At 47.0% G+C, this 21,312-nt stretch overlaps 5 protein-coding genes across 6 annotated transcripts; 3 read left to right on the plus strand and 2 right to left on the minus strand.

The window, feature by feature from the left end:
• Positions 1 to 1,950: 1,950 nt before the first annotated feature.
• LOC101777484 (cytosolic sulfotransferase 18) lies at positions 1,951 to 3,151 on the minus strand. Its single transcript, XM_004972306.3, has one exon. The coding sequence runs from the start codon at positions 3,027 to 3,029 to the stop codon at positions 2,067 to 2,069; it is 963 nt and encodes a 320-aa protein (XP_004972363.2). The 5' UTR covers positions 3,030 to 3,151; the 3' UTR covers positions 1,951 to 2,066.
• Positions 3,152 to 7,371: 4,220 nt separating this feature from the next.
• On the plus strand, positions 7,372 to 8,896 carry LOC101778284 (cationic peroxidase SPC4). The gene is made up of 2 exons (XM_004971306.3): positions 7,372 to 8,011; positions 8,093 to 8,896. The coding sequence occupies exons 1-2, from the start codon at positions 7,556 to 7,558 to the stop codon at positions 8,705 to 8,707; spliced, it is 1,071 nt and encodes a 356-aa protein (XP_004971363.1). The 5' UTR covers positions 7,372 to 7,555; the 3' UTR covers positions 8,708 to 8,896.
• A 2,477-nt stretch (positions 8,897 to 11,373) lies between these two features.
• LOC101777887 (cationic peroxidase SPC4) lies at positions 11,374 to 12,846 on the plus strand. Its single transcript, XM_004971305.3, has 3 exons — positions 11,374 to 11,716; positions 11,805 to 11,993; positions 12,108 to 12,846. Exons 1-3 carry the CDS (start codon positions 11,462 to 11,464, stop codon positions 12,750 to 12,752), a joined length of 1,089 nt encoding a protein of 362 aa, XP_004971362.1. The 5' UTR covers positions 11,374 to 11,461; the 3' UTR covers positions 12,753 to 12,846.
• A 138-nt stretch (positions 12,847 to 12,984) lies between these two features.
• On the minus strand, positions 12,985 to 16,313 carry LOC101777472 (syntaxin-61). Its single transcript, XM_004971304.3, has 7 exons — positions 16,087 to 16,313; positions 15,276 to 15,389; positions 14,910 to 15,023; positions 14,476 to 14,624; positions 13,467 to 13,557; positions 13,323 to 13,388; positions 12,985 to 13,218 (listed from the first exon to the last, which is right to left on the minus strand). Exons 1-7 carry the CDS (start codon positions 16,138 to 16,140, stop codon positions 13,108 to 13,110), a joined length of 699 nt encoding a protein of 232 aa, XP_004971361.1. The 5' UTR covers positions 16,141 to 16,313; the 3' UTR covers positions 12,985 to 13,107.
• Positions 16,314 to 16,411: 98 nt separating this feature from the next.
• LOC101777057 (thioredoxin Y, chloroplastic) lies at positions 16,412 to 20,936 on the plus strand. 2 transcript variants are annotated; one of them, XM_012846379.1, is made up of 5 exons: positions 16,412 to 16,666; positions 17,401 to 17,489; positions 17,756 to 17,933; positions 18,045 to 18,118; positions 20,425 to 20,936. In XM_012846379.1, exons 1-4 carry the CDS (start codon positions 16,484 to 16,486, stop codon positions 18,108 to 18,110), a joined length of 516 nt encoding a protein of 171 aa, XP_012701833.1. In that variant the 5' UTR covers positions 16,412 to 16,483; the 3' UTR covers positions 18,111 to 18,118; positions 20,425 to 20,936. The 2 variants fall into 2 exon arrangements, with proteins under 2 accessions (XP_012701833.1, XP_004971360.2); XM_004971303.2 differs by having other exon boundaries at positions 16,413 to 16,666; positions 20,693 to 20,936.
• Positions 20,937 to 21,312: the final 376 nt, after the last annotated feature.

Genomic DNA, 21,312 nt, shown 5'->3' on the forward strand with positions numbered 1-21,312 from the left:
CACGTTGTGGTGGCGGAGACGGCGTCATGGTGGTCGTGGCGGCGTGTTTTTATATTTTTCAAAATATTTTTTACCGAGTGCTCGAGAAAAAACACTCGGCAAAGACAGCTATGCCGAGTCTTTGTTTGCTGAGTGCCGTTTGCTGAGTGGAACACTTGGCAAAGAGTTTTCCGAATGTTTTTTTTTGCCTTCACCGTGTGCCGTGGGTACACGGCAAACCTGGGCATTCCGACAGTGAATGTTGGCCATGCATGCATCGTCCTAGCTAGGCTTAATGACACCTACCCATCGAGATAAATGGTGTCAAATTTATTTTCTGCTGATTGGACTCTAAACAGAAAAGATTAACACCTCTAATTTTGATGACCCAGGTATATAATAAGGATTAATTTGTGAGCACGATTGAGCTAATCTGTACTCCCTCAGTCCCAAAATAAGTGTTCATTTAGAAAATTTTGGACAAATTACTAAGTAATTGTGAGAAGTGATCATGCTATTCCTAATTACTCATATTAGTTGTGGTTGAAAGCTGTCCAATCTGTTTGATTTTCTGGATCCTGAATACACGCACATGCGCGTGCATTGGAACTAGAGAAAAAACATCAATTGATCATTTCATTGGATCTATGCACTTCTCAACATACTTATTTTTATTGGTGCGAGTATTACTTTAATTAGATGAGCCTCACTTGAAGGTAAATGAACTTTCTTTGTGATAAATTTGAAAGAAAAACGAATCCTTATTTTGGGATAGATTGGGACAGGGAGTAAGCCGATACTTAAAAAAAGGAAGATGGTTGGTGGCATGTCACGTTCCTCTGTCCTTTTACCATCAAACAAAGCATTATATTATTACATGGATCGATGAACTCTCACACCGGCAGCAGCGGCTCCTCGTCGGCTTGCAGTTTCCCCTCTATATTTCCGTAGACACAACGACGACGACGAAAACGCAGCAGCAGCCAGCGAGGAGGAATCCCATGGGCCATGGCCCCCAGGACCAGCAGGACCACAGCCACCACGCGAACGCCCAGGCCGGCCGCCCGATGAGCGCGGTAGAAGAGCATCGAGAGGACGCAGAAGGCGATGAGCGCGCCAACCATGCACAGCTGCGGCGCGCATCGACGGTCGGGATCCGGCCTCGCGTCAACGACGCCGCCGCCGCCGCCGGGGTTCTCGATGTCCGCCATAGCAGCTAGCCTTTGGTGTTCGTTACTAGCTAGGGGGGAAAAGCAAGCGAGCTCAATGCAATCAACGTAGAGAGTATCAACCCACGAAAAGGGCCCCACAAGCGAACGCACCGCCTCCCGCCGGCCCGTGGGCGCTCGGTCCCCACGCGCGCCGGCGGCGCCAACCTCTCCCGCTGATGCTCCGGTCCCCCGCGCGCGCCGGCTCTACCGCCGCCTCCCGCGGGCACGCCGGCCTCACTGCCTCCGCGTTGCACACGCCGTGGTCTGAGAAGCTGACTGAGGTTGAAGAAGAAGAAAAATCCGAAAATGTCGGCTCTTCTTTGAAAAAAATGTTGAATCCGGTTTTCCAAAATGTTGAAGTAGGCACATAAAAATATTGAATGTAGTTTTTTTCCTTATGAAATGTTGATCTAGAATGAAAATGCTGAATCTGTTCATTTTAGATGTTGATTAAACTGTTGAAAAATGTTGAAACTAGTTTGTTAAAATGTTGACTTAAACTTCGCTTCCACTAGCTACATAGGAGGCCCTGCGGCACTACTAGCAGAAATTTCGCTCAATAAAAAAGAAAGCAGCAAGTAGAAATTCCATTAAAGAATCATGACTTGCGCAATGGATGACTTTGTTTATTAATTCAAACAATCGAGACATGAAGAACCAGGAAGGCCAAATCCCTTCAGTTTCTTCCATTTCTTCACTCATGTGATTCAACCGGGTCCAGTTTCTCCTTTCTTCAGTGATTGTCGGCAATCATGACGTGTTTAAGAGAGAGAAAAAGCAGAACATGCAAATATGACATGTTTATTCTTGCAAACATACAAATATGATGTCAAATATAAAGCATACAAAGAAAATAAAAGCAAAAGGAGATGCACATTAGAGCACAAGGCCAGTTCCCTTCAATTTCTCTTCCACAATGCAATCTAGCTTTCTCCCCATCTCTTGGCTCATGTGATTCACCCAATCCCCCACCTTCCCTTTCCTGAAGAACACTGACTTCTCAATAATTAGGTTGCCAGGCCGGACCAGTTCACCTGTCTTGTTGGTGTCCAAGCTGCTAAGCTTATCAAAGCTGCACAACCTCACCACCTCCTCAGGTATCCCATCTTCTTCTTCCTTGATACTGAAGGGGACACGGAGGAATGTTGCAAGTCTGATGACATGCTTCACTGGTTCTGACATCATATCTTCGTACTTGAGAAAAAGAATCCTGTTAGGGCATGCGATGCTCTCCCTCCAGTACTCGAGGCAATGCTCCCAAAAAGGTCCGTGGCCTGAGAAACCTTCGGAAAACATGTTGAAAGCAGCCTCAAAGTCAATGCTACGCTCCCTATGAACCTTATTCTCGAAGTGCCACCGGGACACAAGGGCATCCTTTGGATCTCGACAAACGTACACAATATGACAATCACAAGTAGCTAAGGAATCTGGGAACAACGAGAGGGGTATATGGGTGGCAAGAAGCCTTGGAGATGGGAGTGTCTCTACATAGGTCATGCCACCATCTCGAGGGATCTCGATTAATGGCACCACGTCCTGGGGATGACGGAAGAGAAGAGGGTGATTGCCAAACTCATACCGGGAGCGATTGGTGATTGCGAAGGCGAGGGCCTTGATCCACGTGGTGCCACACTTGGGGTTCGTTGCGAGAACGATGTCGTCGTGGCGAGCTTCGAAGGTGTTCTGGAGGCGCATGATGGTTGCAGCGAAACGTGGACGGAGCCAGTAGTTCTTGTAGAGCACCAATGGCTGCGCCCACCCCTCCCTCGTCGGAAGTTTGGATAGAGGATCATCAGTACCGTGGCTATTTGTGGCGCTTTCCTCCATGGCTTGTGCCATAGCTCAGCTGCTTTGTGAGTGTTCTTGCGCGCTCTGCAGCTGGGACGATGGATTGGGTGGGTGCGTGTAGACCTGCGGATTGAGCAGCTCTGCTGGTGGCTACGATATAGTAATTAAATACAGAGAGCAGCTCTGATGCTGGTGGCTACCAATGTTTTTATATTCCTAAAGAGAAGGGACAGATAAGATCATGTGGCGGGGACCATATATAGGATTAAAGTATAATCTCGTGATTAGCGACTATGTTTTTATATTCCTAAAGAAAAGTATAATGTCGTGATTAAAGTATAATCTCATGATTAGCGAGTATGTTTTTATATTCCTAAAGAAAAGGGACAGAGAAGATCATATGGCGGGGACATAGCTCAAGTTCTTTAATTTGGATCCTGAAAGGGGTTGCTTGGATGAGAAAAGTATACAACAACATACTTACTATCTGGACTCGAAAAAACCAAAAAAGGTGAAAAAAAACTTCCTAGGTCTGGGTTCCTCCACTCGGTTCCGCGTCCGCGAACCACCCCCCACCGTCAGCTTCGCCTCCCTCCAGCCTGCACTTCCTAGTTTACCCTCCGATCGATTCAGCGTCCGCGAGCCTCCCCCACGTCGTCCGCTTCGCCTCCCTCCATCCCGCGCTTCCCGGTTTGCCCTCCAATCTCCAGCGCCACCTGCCCTACTCCTCCGCGGTATCCCTGCGCCGCCGCCGCCGCCCGCTCTACTCCTCTCCGCGGTCTCCCTGCGTCGCCGCCGCCGCCCGCCCTACTCCTCTCCGCTGTCTCCCTGCGCCGCCGCCGCCGCTCGCCCTCCTCCTCTCCGCGGTCTTCCTGCGCCGGGCGCCACTGCCGCTGCCACCGCTCGCCCTGCGCCGCTGCCGCCACCCTACTCCTCTCCTCGGTCTCCCTGCGCCTCCTCCGCTGCTCGCCCTGCACCGCCGTCACCTGCCCTCCTCCTCTCCTCGCTCGCCCCGCGCCGCAGTCGCCTGCCCTCCTCGTTCTCCCTGCGCCGAAGTCGCCCACCCTCCTCCACACTCTCCCTGTGCCGCAGTTGCCTTCCCAGTTGTCGCGCCGTCGTCGGGGACACGCTGCCAACGAGCCATGTTAGTTTCGTACCTCTTCTCAGATGATCTACAATACCGGAGTTCAATTACATCCTGCATTGTTCAAACATAAGTTTTCACCATAATCTCTGTGATTGAAAACATCTTTTTTGTGTGTTCTATACAATGTTAGTCACTCCTCTATGAGAACAACAGAAGAGGGTATTTTGTCATAGGGCAACATGCTATATGTCGTGCCCCAGATACATGCTGAATTGAAAATGTAATTTGTGTGCAGTTGCTTGGCTACCTATGTTTTGACCAATATGAGGCGCAAAGGAAAAGTTCCTCATTTATCGTTTCTTTAGCTATTATTAGTAGTGTGGTAGAAGATCCCAATTTGTACTTATTAGCAGGAGAGTAGAATTACCTTGATCACCTCATAGAACTTCGGATCCAAGTGAACTGGCGTCCTACTATACAACCATGGCAGCTCTAATGTCCAAGTTGAGAAACAATGCTAATAGCACAAATACTGTTGGAGAGGCACGCCATTTCTGCAAAGAAAGAAATCAGATCAAGCTAAAACAACACTATTTGAATGAAAAATGAAATGTGCTGCATGCCTGAATCAATTTGAACTGCACCAGCCTACAAAGTGGTCGGCCAGTCCGATTTAATTGTAATTTTCATTTCTGGACCAACAACAACTGATCTCGAACAATACAGGTTCCAGTTTCTAATAAAAACTGCATTTATCCAATCATTGTTACGAACTATTATTTGATGAGCCTAAAATATAAAATAAACAAGGATGGCGAATTTCACCCATTAGAAATTGACAGCCCACTATCTATGCTTGAATTGCTCCTAGAGAGTGTGGACTGTCACATATAATCTGCTACTACCCTTCAAGTGATACAGTTGAACCATTTGCACTCAGCTAAACTGCATATTTCAGGACAATTCACTGACAACTGATGGTCAAGATATCTGATAATTTGGCATAGATAGCGAGCATCCCTATCTGTAGTCGTCAACAGCATAACGAAATTACCTTGAACATCGGACAGAGCTTCGTATCCCAAGTGAATTGGTGCCCATCTTGTAGGGCGAGCGAGGAGGAGGGCGGGCGGCGGCGGCGCAGGGCAACACCGGAGTTCGATTCTGTCGTCTTAGTTGGCTTCTCTAAATTTTGAATACTGAATAGCAATTGGTATGCTAACGTGCTTTGAAGCATTGTTCATCCAGTGCATGTCAAAGTCAAACTAAAGATCATTCTTTGGCTAGAGATGTTTTGTGTTTGGCTAGATCATTCCTTGGATGGATTTTGAATAAATAAATTCATGGTTAGCTTGTTTAGATATTGCACAGATCCATTCTGTCTGAGTGTTTTCTAAATGAAACTTCTGATCTAGGCCACACCACATTGATATAATCATATTCAGTATTCAGTACTCAATTAGGCATTAATCACGCAACAAGTTGTTGCCAGGGCAAATTACAGTGCTCATTTCAGCGATTCTTGTTGATCTCTCTTTGTTTGGTATGGTCAGGTCTTGCTTAGTTCAATGTTTCATGATACTATGATCTGCAACAATTCAGTTTATTTTACATATTTCATTTAAATTATGTTCAGTTATCTTCCTAAATCTCCTGCAGGACTGTATAGGCATGCAGTCTGCAGAGCTGTTGGATGCTTACTATAAATTAGGCTTTTACCATCTACTGACTGTCCTAGGCTGTTGTGAATCTCAGCAAGTAAGAATTGTTGGATGCTTACTATAAATTAGGCATCAATCACGTAACAAGTTGTTGCCAGGGCAAATTACAATACTCATTTCAGCGATTCTTGTTGATCTCTCTATTTGGTATGGTCAGATCTTGCTTAGTTCAATGCTTAGATCTAGCATATATCCACCTTACCGGATATATGCTTAGATCCCCAAGCTCCTCGACCCACGCCTTGCCGGAGCTCTCCCGGACCTCCCGTTCCCCGGCGTCGTTGAGCGCGGCCTATATCCACCGGAGAAGCCGCTCCACCCGCTGAAGATCCGCGGCGGCGGTGGCGGTGGGCCACCCACCGCGCGGGGGAGGGGCCGGAGGGCACGAGGCCGCAGCCACCAGAGGGGCCCGGAGGAGATCGAGCAGCTTGCCCAGCGACGATAGGAGGGACGACACTGGGACCAGAGGAGAAGGGTACGGAAGACTTTTTTTTTCCCAAAGATCGTGATTACGAAAAAGTTGAGGAATTTTTTCTTAAATAATCACAATTTTTTTTTAAATAATCACGAACGGTCGGAAGAAACAACTGCTCTAAAAATAGAAATAGATATAAAAAAACTGTAGAGACGAGGAATGTCATGTGATCGGCTAGGTTTATCATTTCGGTTGACCGACGACCTATGCGTGAGTGAGTAGCCAGAAAAGAAAGGAAGCCTGCCGTCCGAATTGGCAGAGCTTTTCCTTCCTCCTCTTGAAAAAAACAGAGCTTTTCCAGCAGACACGACATACACGACACACCGCGCCGCCCGCGGGAGGGAAAATGGGCGCCGCCGCCACGAGACTGCCCAACCCAACTGGGGCCCGTCGATCGTGTGCTTTACACGATCGCCACGCGGCTCGTGTCTCATGCCCGGATGCGCCACCTGTCAACCACGTGTCATCTCTCCTACTCCACTTGCTAGTAGTACTCGAGTGCTTGGCTTGGCTTGGGTATGATGACTATGATGCAGGACCGCAATGCATGGCCTCAGCCCCCTTGGGAGTTGAAATCTGCTGCTCTCGTGGCCGGGATGAAATTTCTGCTGCTAGTGGCAACAGCACAAAACAAGTTTAAACCTGCGCACACTAAGCTCCGGCTCGAAGAGCTTAGTTTGTGCAGCGACCAGACCACTTTAGCACATCTCACATGGCTAAAGATCTGTCCTGTAAAGCATGCAGCAAGGAACACTCTAGTGCCAGATCGGGAAGCGATAGCATGACATGCATGGCGTGGATGCGTTTACTCCAAGCAAATGCAAACACTGCTTCACTGACTCACCAGAACGCACGTACTGCTAGTGCTAGCTAGCTATGTCATCGAACGATCATCCTAGCAATGCAAGCAAGGCTAGCTTTGTCTGGATGCATGGAAGAGTCACTGGCCGGGGCACGTGGCAACCGTATGCATGGCACGTAGTAGGTCATCTGCTGGCACGGAGCTAGCTAGTTTGGCCAAGGGCACTCACTCCATCGACAAAGCTAGCTAAAAGCACAAAAACGGAGGCGCAAATAAGTTTGGTCCAAGCATATGTGCTGTCTGATCGATGACCATGGATGCATATGCATACTCTATGGAGCGCATAGTATAGCCACAACAAGGCTTTCCCGCTGGCCGCACAAAACAGCTTAAAGCCTAACCCTTGTGATCAGATCACTGCAGCGTTGCGCTCGATCTCGAGTAGGAGTAGTGGCAGCGGCAGGCAGAGCTAACGTGCCCGAGAAGCGAGCGATGGCTCGTGTTGCGTCTACGGTCGCTGCCGCGGTGGCGCTGCTAGCTGCCCTCCTCTGCGGCGCCTCTGCCGCGCCCAACGGCGGCGGCGACGTCGGCCAGCCGCCGGTGGCGCGTGGCCTGTCCTTCGACTTCTACAAGCGGAGCTGCCCCAGGGCGGAGGCCATCGTGCGGAGCTTCGTGCAGGACGCGGTGCGCTGGGACACCGGCCTCGCCGCGGGGCTCCTGCGACTCCACTTCCACGACTGCTTCGTCCAGGGCTGCGACGCCTCCGTGCTGCTGGACGGCTCCGCCACCGGCCCCGGCGAGAAGCAGGCGCCGCCCAACCTCACGCTCCGCCCCTCCGCCTTCAAGGCCATCAACGACATCCACGACCGCCTCACCAGGGAGTGCGGAGGACCCGTCGTCTCATGCTCCGACGTCCTCGCGCTCGCCGCCCGCGACTCCGTAGTCGTGGTACGGTACATGAACTACGCGTGCTCTGTTCTACTACCTCTGCTTAATTTTACCAACACCTGCTGATCGATGTGCATGCAGTCGGGAGGGCCGAGCTACCGGGTGCCCCTTGGCCGGCGCGACAGCACCAGCTTCGCGACGCAGCAGGACGTCCTCGGCGGCCTGCCGCCGCCGACCGCCACCGTCCCGGCGCTCCTCGGCGTGCTGTCCAAGATCAACCTGGACGCCACCGACCTGGTGGCTCTCTCCGGCGGCCACACCATCGGGCTCGGCCACTGCACCTCCTTCGAGGGCCGCCTCTTCCCGCGCCCGGACCCCACCCTCAACGCCACCTTCGCCGGCCACCTCAGGCAGACCTGCCCGGCCAAGGGCACCGACCGGAGGACGCCGCTGGACGTCCGCACCCCCAACACCTTCGACAACAAGTACTACGTCAACCTGGTGAACCGGGAGGGGCTCTTCACCTCCGACCAGGACCTCTTCACCAACCCGGCAACAAGGCCCGTTGTCGACAAGTTCGCGCAGAACCAGAAGGCCTTCTTCGACCAGTTCGGCTCCTCCATGATCAAGATGGGGCAGATCAAGGTGCTCACGGGGTCGCAGGGCCAGATCCGCAGGAACTGCTCCGCGCGCAACCCTGGCACCGCTGGCCTGCCATGGTCCATCCTCGAGGAAGCAGAGAGCCTCATCTTCTAGTCTGGCTGCTCGTGCCATGGACGGGGACTCGACTCGCCATGGGCAGTGCTGGGAGTAACTAGCTGCTAATAGGCTTAGCCGTGGTCGGTGTGTGTAAGTGGGTACTAATGTTGACAGGCCGGGCCGGGCCGGGCCGAGCCCCAAAAGCACGTAGCTTGGGGAAATAAAGTGACCATGGCAGGAATCAAAGTACGGTGTACAGCTACTACTATTTTCATCTTACTACTAAAGATCCAAGACATCCGACTACCTGTGTTTTGCGCATTCCAATCAACGTTATTAAGAGCACTAGCAACTGTATCCTAACATGTCGCTACTAAAAAAAATGAAAAAAATTACCCAAGTACCTGCTGCAAAAAACTCCGATCGTTGCTTTATATCTTTGTATATATCTCCATGTTAACACAAACCAAGTTAGAGAGAAAAGAGAAGGCATTGGAGACATGCCTCTAAACCAGGCCTTGCGATGTTTGCATTATGTTTGGAAAGACAGACAAAAAGACAGCGGGCCACCAAAGCAAGAGATGGTAACATAAGTTGCCTCTTTTACCAATTCCGGGACAACACCGCACCGGCAAAAACCCACTGTAGCATTCCATTCCAATGTGCCCATACGGTGGTTTTGCATGGATCATCTTTTTGGAAACCCATCATCGTGTTGGACGCACAAATCCTTTCACCAAAATTAGGATGCATTTCATTAATTATGGTGTGCAGTGCATAGCGGAAGAATTTCCTCCGACCTTCGGTTTTTAACTTTGAGCGGTCCAAACGTGATAGGATCCACATGTCGGTGACTAAGATAGAGATGGCCCCCCAACAACAGGCTACGCTACACGCCCTAACTAGACTCAGCTCTGTACATGAGTCACGGGAACATGTGATGGAATTGCATTGCACGTCTAGACACATCAACACACCAATACATGTACTTGAATACGAGAGGAGAGGAGAGGTTTTGAATGTACAGGTCCATTATATTCTACAAAAGATACATGAATAAGAGAAAGAGAGTAGGTACCTCCCTAGCTACATTGTGTGTACTTGCTTTTTACTTGCATCCATTGTGTGTTGATCGTCGTGAGAGACGGAGAGGGGGAAAACAAATCTGATAAGTGATTTGGTGGACTCGACAACGATAGGCATTGGATCCGACATCTTCTAAACTAGGCCTTGCAATTTTTGCATTATGTTAGACAAAAAGACAGCCGGCCAAAGCAAGAGATGGTCAGATAAGCTACCCCTTTACCAATCCCGGGAGAACACTGCACCGGCAAAAGCCGCTGTAGCAGTTGGCTAAATCTGTATATCTGCATTACGTTCCAGTACTGTGCCCATACGATGGTTTTGCATGGATCGTGTTTGGAAATTGACAAGGAAAGAAAGCGATTCCAAGTCCATCTCAGCAAGTGAACCCATCGAGTTCGATGACGGTTTCTTTCACCCAAGTCCAAAGCACGGTGGGGATCGGATGAAATGCATTTACCGCCTCATTTTACCGAGTGATCCCAAGGAGTTTTAACCGAACCATTAGCTCCTTGAACTTGTTTTCGATCATTGTACTTATCCTTAATTGTTAGTTTGTTAAGCTCTACAGTAATATGATCTGTGCGTACCAATTAGTGTCATAGCTGAAAGCAGTGGCTGCAGCTCCAGTCGTCTTGGTGTTTTCTTAATCATCTTCTTCATATCTATACCAACATCTTGATACTTCGTGACCAACTTTCTTTCTTGCATATTTGGCAGACGGTTTTCTTGTGCTGATTACCACTGCTAGAATTGCAACAGTTATGTGGATCATGACCACCACTGTTGCGTCCATGATTATGGCCGCCACTACCACATCCTCCATTGCCACATCCTTGGAAGCCTCCACGATAAGCTGAGTTTAATGAGGATGTGTACTGGCCCCCTTCATTGTAAGCCTCAAGGCGCAACTCATAAGATATCAGATGAGAATATAGCTCGAAGGGAGAAAGGATTCGCATGACCAAGCATTGAGGAAACAAATGGATTATACTCAAAATCAAGGCCATTAAGTATATGAGATGCCATCTCACCATCATCAATAATTATTCCTACCACAGCAAGCTCGTCCTTGATGGCTACCATCTTTGTGAAGTAGGTTGATGAAGTCATGCTACCCTTCTTAGGAGTAGACAGCCGCATGCGTAGATTCGTCACGCGTGCTCTTGAGTAGGCTGCAAACATCGTCTGAGTGCCCTCCATGCTCCTGCTGAAGTTGTCTCCGCCGCCGCTTGCGCTAGCACTTCCTTGGTGATGGAGTTGAGCAACCCATAGATCATATTTAGGGTTGGCAACTATTTCTTTCCTGTCATCTGTCTTCACCAGTTCCATGATCTTAGTCAGCTCCTTGACAGATCCGTCTAGGATCCTCGTAAGCTGAATCCTAGGCTATGTACATACATGTTTCATTGGGCACTCGCACAACTGAAGGGAATTGCGGCATTGCACGCCTAGAGATCGAGAAATGAACACACCAATAAAGCCATAGAGGTGCAGATTTTGTAGTAATGCAGTGTTCTTTTTCCCCGGCCCATCGTGTCACATGCCACGCTCTGCATTCGTTGTGTACAAAGAAAAGAAAAAGGAAATAAAAAGGCCATTGGCGTGTATAAATAGGAGGCTAGAGTGTAGAGCAGCACTGCATCTGCATCGATCATCGCCACAAGGCACAAGCTTTAGCACCCACCGAACGAAGCGCGCACAAGCCATCCAGCAGTAGCAGAAGGCATGGCTCGTGCAGGTACTAGTAGGGCCGCCGCCGCAGTGGCTCTAGTGGTTGCCGTCCTCTGCGCCTCTGCCGCGGCGGAGGCCGGGATCACCAGGCCGCCGCCGGTGGCGCGTGGCCTGTCGTTCAACTTCTACAAGAAGACCTGCCCCAACGCGGAGGCCTTGGTGCGGGGGTTCGTGCACGACGCCATCCAGCGGGACGTGGGCCTCGCCGCGGGGCTCCTCCGCCTCCATTTCCACGACTGCTTCGTCCAGGTAGATGGAGCTTCATTCTTTGGATCACTCCAACAGCAGGGCGTAACCGTGTCGGATCGATGAACTCGACGTGCGTATGCATGCGCAGGGGTGCGACGCGTCCCTGCTGCTGGACGACGAGCACGGCGAACAGAAGGCCCTCCCCAACCTGACGCTCCGCCGGGAGGCGATCACGGCCATCAACGACATCCGTGACCGCCTCGACAAGGCCTGCGGCGGCCCCGTCGTGTCCTGCGCCGACATCCTCACGCTCGCTGCCCGCGACGCCGTCGTCGAGGTACGCGCTCCGATCCGATCCTTGGCGGGCACGTCGTCGTCCCTCTGCTCCGGTTGCCAGCAGCCAGAAGAACCTGAACTCACCATGCGCTGCTCCTTGTTACATATGCTGCAGAGGGGAGGGCCGAGGTACAAGGTGCCCCTGGGGCGTCGCGACAACGTCAACTTCGCGTCGCATGATGAAGTCAACAAGGGGCTCCCGAGCCCTGATGCCAACGTCGGCGCGATGCTGGAGGTGCTGCGCAAGGGCAACCTCGGCCTCGACGCCACCGACCTGGTGGCGCTCTCCGGCGCGCACACCATCGGCCTCAGCCACTGCACCTCCTTCGAGAACCGCCTCTTCCCGCGGCAGGACTCCACCATGGACGCCGCCTTCGCCGCCCAGCTGAAGCAGACCTGCCCGGCCAAGGGCGTCAGCAGGACGACGCCGCTCGACGTCCGCACGTCCGACGTCTTCGACAAGATGTATTTCGTCAACCTGGTCAACCGGCAGGGGCTCCTCACCTCCGACCAGGACCTCTTCACCGAGGCCAGGACCAGGCCCGCCGTCCAACGGTTCGCGCGGAGCCAGAATGCCTTCTTCCGCCAGTTCAGGGTCTCCATGGTCAAGATGGGGCAGATCAAGGTGCTCACCGGCGACCAGGGCCAGGTCCGACGCAACTGCTCGGCGACCAACAACCTGATGCGCACCACCAGTACCGCCGCCGGCCTGCCGTGGTGGTTCGTCGTCCCCGAGGCAGAGACGAGCCTCGTGTTCTAGCTACCTAGCTATTAGGCCACTTCTGCTCTGCCTCGTCTCCTCGTACAGAGTTCAGTTCGTTAACGTTCAATATTGGGATGGCACAATTGCAAGAGAAATTAAGATTTATAAAGGATGTCTGCTATAACGCTAATCCGGTTTCGTGGATAATTTTTACATCACGTTAATGGGTATTTTTTTTCATGGATTATCACACTCGATGGTTATCACATTCACAGACAGAACAGCGCAATTGCAAGAAAAATCAAGATTTGTAAATGATGGGTAACTCGTATATTTATGTTTCACAACACATGACAGAAAGCAGCAGATACGGCAAATGGGGGCAAACAGATGATGCCTCTGGTGCACCTGGCTATGTCAAGAACACCAAGACGAAGAGAATAATGAATAGAACAACCAGGAACGCGATCAACATGATCTGCCCCTTGATGCCAGCCTTCTTCATCACCATGGCCACTCTTTTCTGCACCACACAATGGGGGCAACCAATCAAGTGTCTAAAAACATGTGGATATGCAAACTGGAACACATATAAAAGTACCCACTCAAGATGGCCAAAGAACAAACCTGCACGAAATCAAGTCGGTTGGAAGTAGTCTCCATCTCCAAGCTTAGGTCGTTTAAGATCCTTTCCTGTAAAACAGTCATGTGCAACCCGGTTACAGTTCCTGCACAACTCTACCAACTTTGCACTTTGTCGATACCAAGTACCTGTCCAGACAGCTCTTCATGTATGGTTAACCCTACACCGCCAATCCTTTGGACACTCGCACTGAGCTCATCAAGTTCTTCATCCTGCTGCCTGAAGGAAAAGCATGGGGGTACAGATATCAAACCAATGCAAAACATACAAACTTCACATAGCTACTGTAGAAACATATATGGCTAGACTTATCTTGGCTAGCACATTTGAGTTAACCAGCATACACAATTTTAATCTTTTAGCAACTGAAGGAAAAAGAAATATAAGGAATAACTTGATGCTTTAGTGCCAGGACAAGAAAACAAAAACAAAGCTAATGAATACCATTAAAACTACTTTATGGAAAAAAAAATCAATGTATCTTGCTGCCTGAAGGAAACGGTACAGATATAAACCAGCGCAAAACATGAACCTCATACCCACATGGTTACCATGGCAAAACGTGCAACTAAGAAATAATTTGCCTCAGAATTTCAAGTTTAATCAATATCTGTATTTCTTTTACATCTTTTGACAGCTCAACGAACTGATCGTGGACTCAGGGTTAACTTGATTAAAATTCATAGCACGTGCATGGCTTATATGCAGCAACAAGTAAGAGCAAAAAAAAAAGCTGTATATCTACTGACATAAAAATAAGAATGATGCTGGTGGAAAGACAAGAATCAGTGAAAAAGGATATGTTAATCGATGTAATATTCCAGGACAAGAGGCAAAGGCATCAACCAGAACAACTGAGCAAGAATACAAGGTTTATGTGGTACTAAGGTGATCACAGCTTCAAGCAAGTAGACTAACATTTTATAATAGCGTGCTTAAGATGGCTACAAGCACTGGCATTCAGCAGAGGCTTCATGCGTGTGATGACTAGGAAAACAGGAATTTTATGAATTATACACTACCTACGTATGGAAAGACAGAATTCTGAGTTAACTGTTAAGTCATAAAATTGAATGGACAACGCATTTCTAACAAAGATATTCGCAAAATACATTAAATATAAAAAATCAAACTCACCTCATAAGTAGCTGCTGTCTATCTGATTCTGAGGAAATAAAGTCATCATTGTCTTGGGCAGAATAGAGGTTGGTCCTGCTTGTGTCCTGGTATCTTGAAGTTGCTGAATTGCTCTTCCCCTTTTCGATAGCTCTCCTGACTGTACCAACCTGAATATGTCCATGCGTAAGTGGGGATCCAGAATAAACAAACAGTAAATTGTCAACTACAGAATTCGGGACATAGTAGTAACATAATATCCCTAACAGTTGTCTTTCCTTTTCTTCATATTACAGGATGCCATGCAAGCTGCAATTCTGTAACTTATGCATGCTTAAAATACACCTCCTTATTAATCCAAAATATCAAAGAGTTCAATCATCAAAGCATTGAAGAGTTGCTGTTTTATGGGGGCAAAAACAAGTATGGAATGAAGGATGGAATATCAAATGTACCTGATTACGGGCAGAACCAGTCCAGTTTCTTCGTCTAGAAAGCTCGACCTCATCAAGTCCATAGTATGCTGGATCCCTTGATGCAACTGAGATAGTCTTTTCCAGCTCATCTACCTTTCAAAGTTTCAATACAAGAGAGCCATTTAGACCAGAATAATTACATCGAGAAAGTAGATATCACATCCCAAATCCCATCATCAAAGTAAACTGACATATTAGATGCATAGCCCGACCCTGATACATAGGAATAAATATGGCAGTGACTAGCAAAAAAAGGAAAAACCTAGCATATCTACATTTCTGCTTAGAAGTCTTCTAAATGTACCAACCACAGGGTAACAACAACATCAAAGACTTGGTTTATACCTGCCATTCAATGCTTTCACAGCTGGTCAGAAGATCCTTCGTCAGATGAACATATTCTCCTGTGTTTGAAGCGGTTTGCTCCCAACGGTGGAAGGTACTTTGCAGTTTATCAATCTGGACCAGAATAACTTCATACTCAGAACTTAAAGAATAACATATAAACATGAATTTGGATGAGGCAAGCTAAGCAACAGAAATGCAAAACAGGTCGTCTTCAGGAATAACAGGAAATAAACCTGATGTAATTGCATGGTGGTGTGATATGTTTCTGAAACTATTAGGTTACCTAATAGGAACAAAAAGCAGGCAAACTATTTGGCCTCAAATTACAAGATCAAGTTAAAGCCTGAGTCTCTACCATAAGAGCTTAGGCCAGCTAAGCAACAGGAATGCGAAATAGGATTCATCTTCAGGAATAACAAGAAATAAACTTGATGTAATTGCTTGGTGGTGGGATATGTGTCTGAAACTATGAGTTAGTACCTAATATATAGGAAGAAAAGGCAGGCAAACTATTCGGCCTTTGAATTACTAGATCAAGTTAAGGCCCGAGTCTCCACCATAAGAGTTTAGTGCTGCAGGTGTGTATCATTCAAGTAGCCTACTTATGCCCATTCACATATGTACCCGTACACAAAAAAAAAATGACCTCACGGCCGCAAATTGGAACTTTTCAAGTGTAACAAGTTGACATCTTTCTCGGCCGATGGGCATCCGATTTGCAATCTGTATGGGTGCAGAACGACGGCTCGACGATGATAGGAAGTTGGAAATCACTGGAACGGACAAAGGCGAGGGAAGTAAGGATTACCGAGTCCTGGATCTCCTCCCGGACGATGTAGAATGGATCTTGCGCCGAGCTCATGGCGCCTCCGCCGAACGGACTCCACGGATTGGTGGGTCTGGGCGCCTGAATTTCTCTTCCCCCCAAAGCCCTAGCAAAAATTTTGGGGAGAGGGGATTTGGTGCGGAGCGAGATCCCACGGGTTCGTCGTCTCCCTCCTGCCTCCCGTGAGATGAGGTGCCTGTCTGTTGCGGAGCGCCCCCTGGACTCGGTGCACGGTGCACCTCTTGCCCACGTGGCTAACGGGCCCACCGTCCAGAGGCTGAGTCACCCCTCCATTCTTCCTCCGCGGCATCGGGAAGGGGGGGCGTGTCGGTGTCGCCTCGGAGCGAGAGGCAAAGCAGATAAGGCTCGACGACCCCCCATGGCGGCCTTCAACACCGCCACCGCGGCCGCGGTGCTGGCCTCGCCGACACCGTGCCGCCCCTCCGCCCTCGCCGCGCGCCTGCCGGCGGCGCGGTGGGCGCCGCTCCGCTGCTCGCCGCCGACCCTTGGCCTCAGGCGTGGGACCACCGGGCCTTCTAGGCGGGGTTCAGCCGCGCTCCGGGTGAGGACTTGTGGCATTCCCATACTCTATGAATCTCGTTGACTTCCCGACCAAGTAATTTGGCTACTGTGTCAGTTAGCGAACGGAATCGTTGCTTGTAGATGTATCATAGGAGAAACCCCAGTCCAGATTACAGGTAGAATATCAAAAAAGCTAGGTCCAGCCGTTTCTTCCTAAATACCTGAACTCTGTCCTCATACTTTTTGAGTTGGAACTAAGCTATCAGATTATGTTTCTTCAACAAAGTTAGGTCTAGTTGGAACTATGAGCTATCCAATTTGTTTCTTATTATATACTGTATCGAAGTTCCAATTCTGTGTCAGGCATCTGTGCGCTATGACGATAAATTAGTACCTTGATATATTTGTGCAGTGTCCAACTTTTTCAGAGCATATTTGTTAAGGTTGACCTGATCTAGATGAAACTTTGTGCCATATGATAATATGATGCTTTGCCCCTTTACTACTCATCAGATTATTCTCAGAACATTACTGGAGGAATTATCTGAAATTGTCATGTCATACCTTTGTTCTCATTTGTTTTGTAACTGTGCAAATGAACAAGTTCCTACTGATACTGTTAGCAATATTTTTTTTTGTTGGTATGTGAGCTTATAGTTCTAGAACTGTTGTCATATATGTATCTATTTGTTTTTGCTGCATAATTCTCTGTCTTAGTCCCCCCAAAAAACCTGTTGATTTCTCTGATATTTAAAATATTTGGATTTTGGATAGGTGGAAGCTAAGAAGCAAACATTTTCTTCATTTGATGAGTTGCTGGAGAAGTCTGAGAAGCCTTTACTAGTTGACTTCTATGCAACTTGGTAAGCTACTGGAAGTTGGAAACCTGGTGGTGCCAAATATCCTAATGGGTTATATCAGCGCTCTCTACTAGATATAAGTTCCCTCCATCATCATTGTGTTTCTAGAAAGTTTGGTGTATGTCATGTTCCTGCCAAAATGACAACTGACATTGTGACTAGTCAGTTTACTCTTTATTGCTCTCTGCCTTTACATGGCTTGATTTAGGAAGGTTGATTAATACTTTAATGGCATACATTTGTATTTAATTTTTTTTTCTTTTGGTCAGGTGTGGTCCATGCCAATACATGGTTCCCATACTTCAAGAAGTGAGTGAAAAGTTAAGCGACAAGATTCAAGTTGTGAAAATTGATACTGAGAAGTACACAAGCATTGCAAATCGTTACAGAATTGAAGCATTGCCAACTTTTATCATCTTCAAGAACGGGAAACCTTGCCATCGTTTTGTAAGTATTCAATAAACAAGTTTTTGGTCAATTTTCTTGAGTATATTAACTTGTGCTAATGATGCTATGCTTTCTGTCCCTTTGGGGTCTGTTTTGCTACCTGGCATTCAGGAGGGAGCATTGCCTGCTAACCAGCTGATTGAACAGATTGAGAATGTTTTGGCGGTCACTGAGTAGCACACATGGTGAGCAGAGCAGAAAAGTTTTCCCGAAAATATGTGCTGCTACCTCATAACATGTGCTTTTGCCTGTTAATTCTTGATTATTGTTCAAAAGATTCTACTTGGATTACGTATGAATCGGCATTTTTTTTCTATATCGTTACAGTCTGAAACTATGATATTGAAAATCCTGTGATGATTTACTACTTTATCTTTCTCTGCGTTGGGCCAACAGAAATAACAATTTTGAGTCCAAGAAAGTTGGGGTAGGCTGAAATAAATCCCAACGAGAGCCACCAACAATAGGGACTAAAGTATATTTTGTAGAGAATTGTTCCTTTTTTTCAGATCTAATGCAATGAACATTATTGGACACATAATAATTTCACATTAGTATTACTGCAGAAGGAATGTATACTTGTTTCCCCATCTGCTTTTGAAATTAGTGAAGTTATGTGAAAGTAAAATAGGAAGGCCATGCCGATTGCTACGCTGTCTTCACCATGATTTTTCCCAAACTAGCAATCTGGATCCATTCGCCCTTCTCCAACTTCAGTTTTCTATGCTACAAAATGCGAGTCTTCTTTAGCCAAATATCCCTTCTGTTACCACCTACTCTTATCAGCTTTTCTTTTCTGATTCTTTCTTTAATCTCTATTAAGTTTAAGGAGCAAAAAGCTCAAATAGGACCCCTTTGGCATTGAAATGGTCGGTTCAGATTCAGGTGCTCTTTCGCTGGGATTTCTAGATCAAACCAATCAAGCAACTAAGCCAACATAATTTTATTCGACGACTCTTTCTCTTTCAAGATTAGCAGGCATGTGGCCCTGTTTGTTCTTTTGTTCTTTATACACCAACTAGTATATATGGTTCCTGTCAGGGTAAAGAAAAAAAAAAGAATTGGTTAGATTGCTGCCCTCCAGTCCCTATTGACTTCCATAAACTGGGTCCTGAGATTTATTGAAAGGTTGTGAATTGTTCAGTCACCTTGAATCAGTGCTCAAAGGCATCGCCTTAGGCGTCCGAGGGGACCCAGTTCACTTTGGGGAACAGTTACTCCTTGTCGCCTAGGTGCCACCTAGGAGATAGGCGTACACAGCTAGCTTTGGGTCACCTTGTCGCCTTTGAAACACTTCCTTGAATTGTTGGTGATTGGTGCAAAGTAGGATTAGACTGAACTTAATGGGAGTTATTTAGTATTATCTCAGATTCTCAGTGTCAAATGTCATGTGGAAACAATACTACTGACCGAGGTGCCGGTGTGCGTGCAGTGCTTGCCAAGATCCCCAGCTGTCCACAGCTGGCCATCCAGAGCTGCAAGGCTCTATGTTTTATCCGATCAACAAGTTAGGATTTGTCATGGTTGTTAGGGGTTAGTTCAGATTTGCTAGTTTGTTGAGAGGAATTTTTAGGAGTCTTGTTAGTAAGCTCTTTTATGACTTAGGAGGGGTTCCTCATCCACACTCATCGCATGACCACTTCTTGTGTTCGCTGCTCTCTTCCATTACTATTGACACAAAACAATTGGCTATTTCATATGCCACTCCAGGCTGGTTTGGCCAGAAACGAGTTGGTTCCTGTAATTTTTCTGAAATTTGCAGCCTGGTTCAAATCGTATCGTTGCCATCTGCACACAGCGATGAACTCATGTTAGCTTGATTAAGGACAGATTGGACAGCATATAGTTGTAAAAACTAAAAAGCAAATAAAATTAGGAGGTTGTTAAGATAGTGAATCAGTTCCAAGTTCGAAACCTTCAATTCTCACCTAAGTTTCTGTTTATTTTGAAGAAACATATTCTTTATTGTGGTGAAAGTATAAATATTAACCAGTTCTGTATTACTTGTAAAGATTTGGTGGAAGAACATCTTGTTGGGATGCTTGGATCTGCAATCCAGCTATTTTCTATGTTGACTTTCATGATGCAGTTATTCTTACAAGCTGAAACTACCTTTTCTTTTGGCAAATTACGCATGTGAACGAATTTTCCTCTTTTTTTTCTTTCATACGTTCGGCTTTCCCATTTGTAATTTCTCATATTGTATCCTTTGTCCTAACTTGAGCGGTTTGAAAGCAAAGGGAGGATGAATTATTCGTTTGTCCTTGCTGCATTGCTCCCTTGGGGTGTGAGCAATTGTGGATTCCAGCATCTATCTTCCTTAGAATATCAGCTTGTGTGGCGAATAAGCAAGTGCTATAAATATCCCCTTAAGATTATTTTTTCCATTCATGAAACCTTAAAAAAATGCCTGATCTTTTCTGGGGTAAATATTAGTATGGTGCTCTGCTCAACCTCAGAGGAAATTTTTTTGTTGTTGTGAATCATGCAGATGAGACTTGGTTAAATCCAAACTTGCGTTGTATAAAATAAACGCAATTGGCTGAGGACACACTTCTAAGTGGCGCTGCTGGATATCTTCTAGTTATAGTATAACTATTTGTATGATCTTGTGATTTTTGGTATATGCTCTTGGTCAGTATTTGGTCGTTGCTTATGCATGATCTCAGTCTCTCATCAGTCATCACCTAAAGGCATAAGCTGAGTACTGCATGTGAAGGATCGTTGTGTTCATTACGAGTGTCCTATTTGTTCTGCAGTACTGTGGCGATGGTAATGACGAGTGATATGATTTGAGGGCCACTCGTCTCGTCCTGGTGGAAAGAAGCTATCGTTCTGATCATGAAGAATCTGAAATGAGGATAAGAGTAACGGCGCATTTTCTTTTCAGTTTTCACACAAGATGCACATTTTTTTTGTTTAAAGAAACAAATGGGATGTACATTATTCTTTGACACTGAATGAAGAAGGAATGGAATTGATGTCGTCATTTCTTGATAGCAAGACTTGCATGAAAGAAGAATAACTTTACAGTGTGCTTGGGGGGAAGAATGCTCCCAGTTGGCAAATTATCGCATGCTCTTTTCAGAAAGAGAGAAAACAACGCGCATTGGAATCTTCGTACCATCGGTTATCACCTCTATAATCTGCATCTATCTCAGAGGCAAATGTAGCTAGCTGCATCAATTATTTTAGTGTCAAGTAGTTTTTCTTTGTGAAAAAATTGTGTGACCATGGAAAAAAAAACTTGGGATCATCTGGATAATATATGTTTTGTAGCATTTAAGATTTCTTATATACTTTTCGACGATACTATTTGAGTTCAAATTCCACCAAACAGCACTTACGTTTTGTAAACCCAGCGGAGTTGTTAGCTTTT

This window comes from Setaria italica, chromosome V (genome assembly GCF_000263155.2).
Source record: "Setaria italica strain Yugu1 chromosome V, Setaria_italica_v2.0, whole genome shotgun sequence".
Classification (NCBI taxonomy): domain Eukaryota; kingdom Viridiplantae; phylum Streptophyta; class Magnoliopsida; order Poales; family Poaceae; genus Setaria; species Setaria italica.

Excerpts from the sequence above, each read along its gene's own strand:
- LOC101777472 (XM_004971304.3), bottom strand. The coding sequence starts at position 16,140 with ATGAGCTCGGCGCAAGATCCATTCTACATCGTCCGGGAGGAGATCCAG. Across the intron at positions 15,390-16,086 it reads GGGAGGAGATCCAGGACTCG|ATTGATAAACTGCAAAGTAC; the intron begins GTAATCCTTACT and ends ATTCTGGTCCAG. Across the intron at positions 14,625-14,909 it reads CTGGTTCTGCCCGTAATCAG|GTTGGTACAGTCAGGAGAGC; the intron begins GTACATTTGATA and ends GGACATATTCAG.
- LOC101778284 (XM_004971306.3), top strand. The coding sequence starts at position 7,556 with ATGGCTCGTGTTGCGTCTACGGTCGCTGCCGCGGTGGCGCTGCTAGCT. Across the intron at positions 8,012-8,092 it reads CCCGCGACTCCGTAGTCGTG|TCGGGAGGGCCGAGCTACCG; the intron begins GTACGGTACATG and ends ATGTGCATGCAG.
- LOC101777057 (XM_012846379.1), top strand. The coding sequence starts at position 16,484 with ATGGCGGCCTTCAACACCGCCACCGCGGCCGCGGTGCTGGCCTCGCCG. Across the intron at positions 16,667-17,400 it reads GGGGTTCAGCCGCGCTCCGG|GTGGAAGCTAAGAAGCAAAC; the intron begins GTGAGGACTTGT and ends GATTTTGGATAG. Across the intron at positions 17,934-18,044 it reads GGAAACCTTGCCATCGTTTT|GAGGGAGCATTGCCTGCTAA; the intron begins GTAAGTATTCAA and ends CCTGGCATTCAG.
- LOC101777887 (XM_004971305.3), top strand. The coding sequence starts at position 11,462 with ATGGCTCGTGCAGGTACTAGTAGGGCCGCCGCCGCAGTGGCTCTAGTG. Across the intron at positions 11,717-11,804 it reads TCCACGACTGCTTCGTCCAG|GGGTGCGACGCGTCCCTGCT; the intron begins GTAGATGGAGCT and ends ATGCATGCGCAG. Across the intron at positions 11,994-12,107 it reads CCCGCGACGCCGTCGTCGAG|AGGGGAGGGCCGAGGTACAA; the intron begins GTACGCGCTCCG and ends CATATGCTGCAG.
- LOC101777484 (XM_004972306.3), bottom strand. The coding sequence starts at position 3,029 with ATGGCACAAGCCATGGAGGAAAGCGCCACAAATAGCCACGGTACTGAT.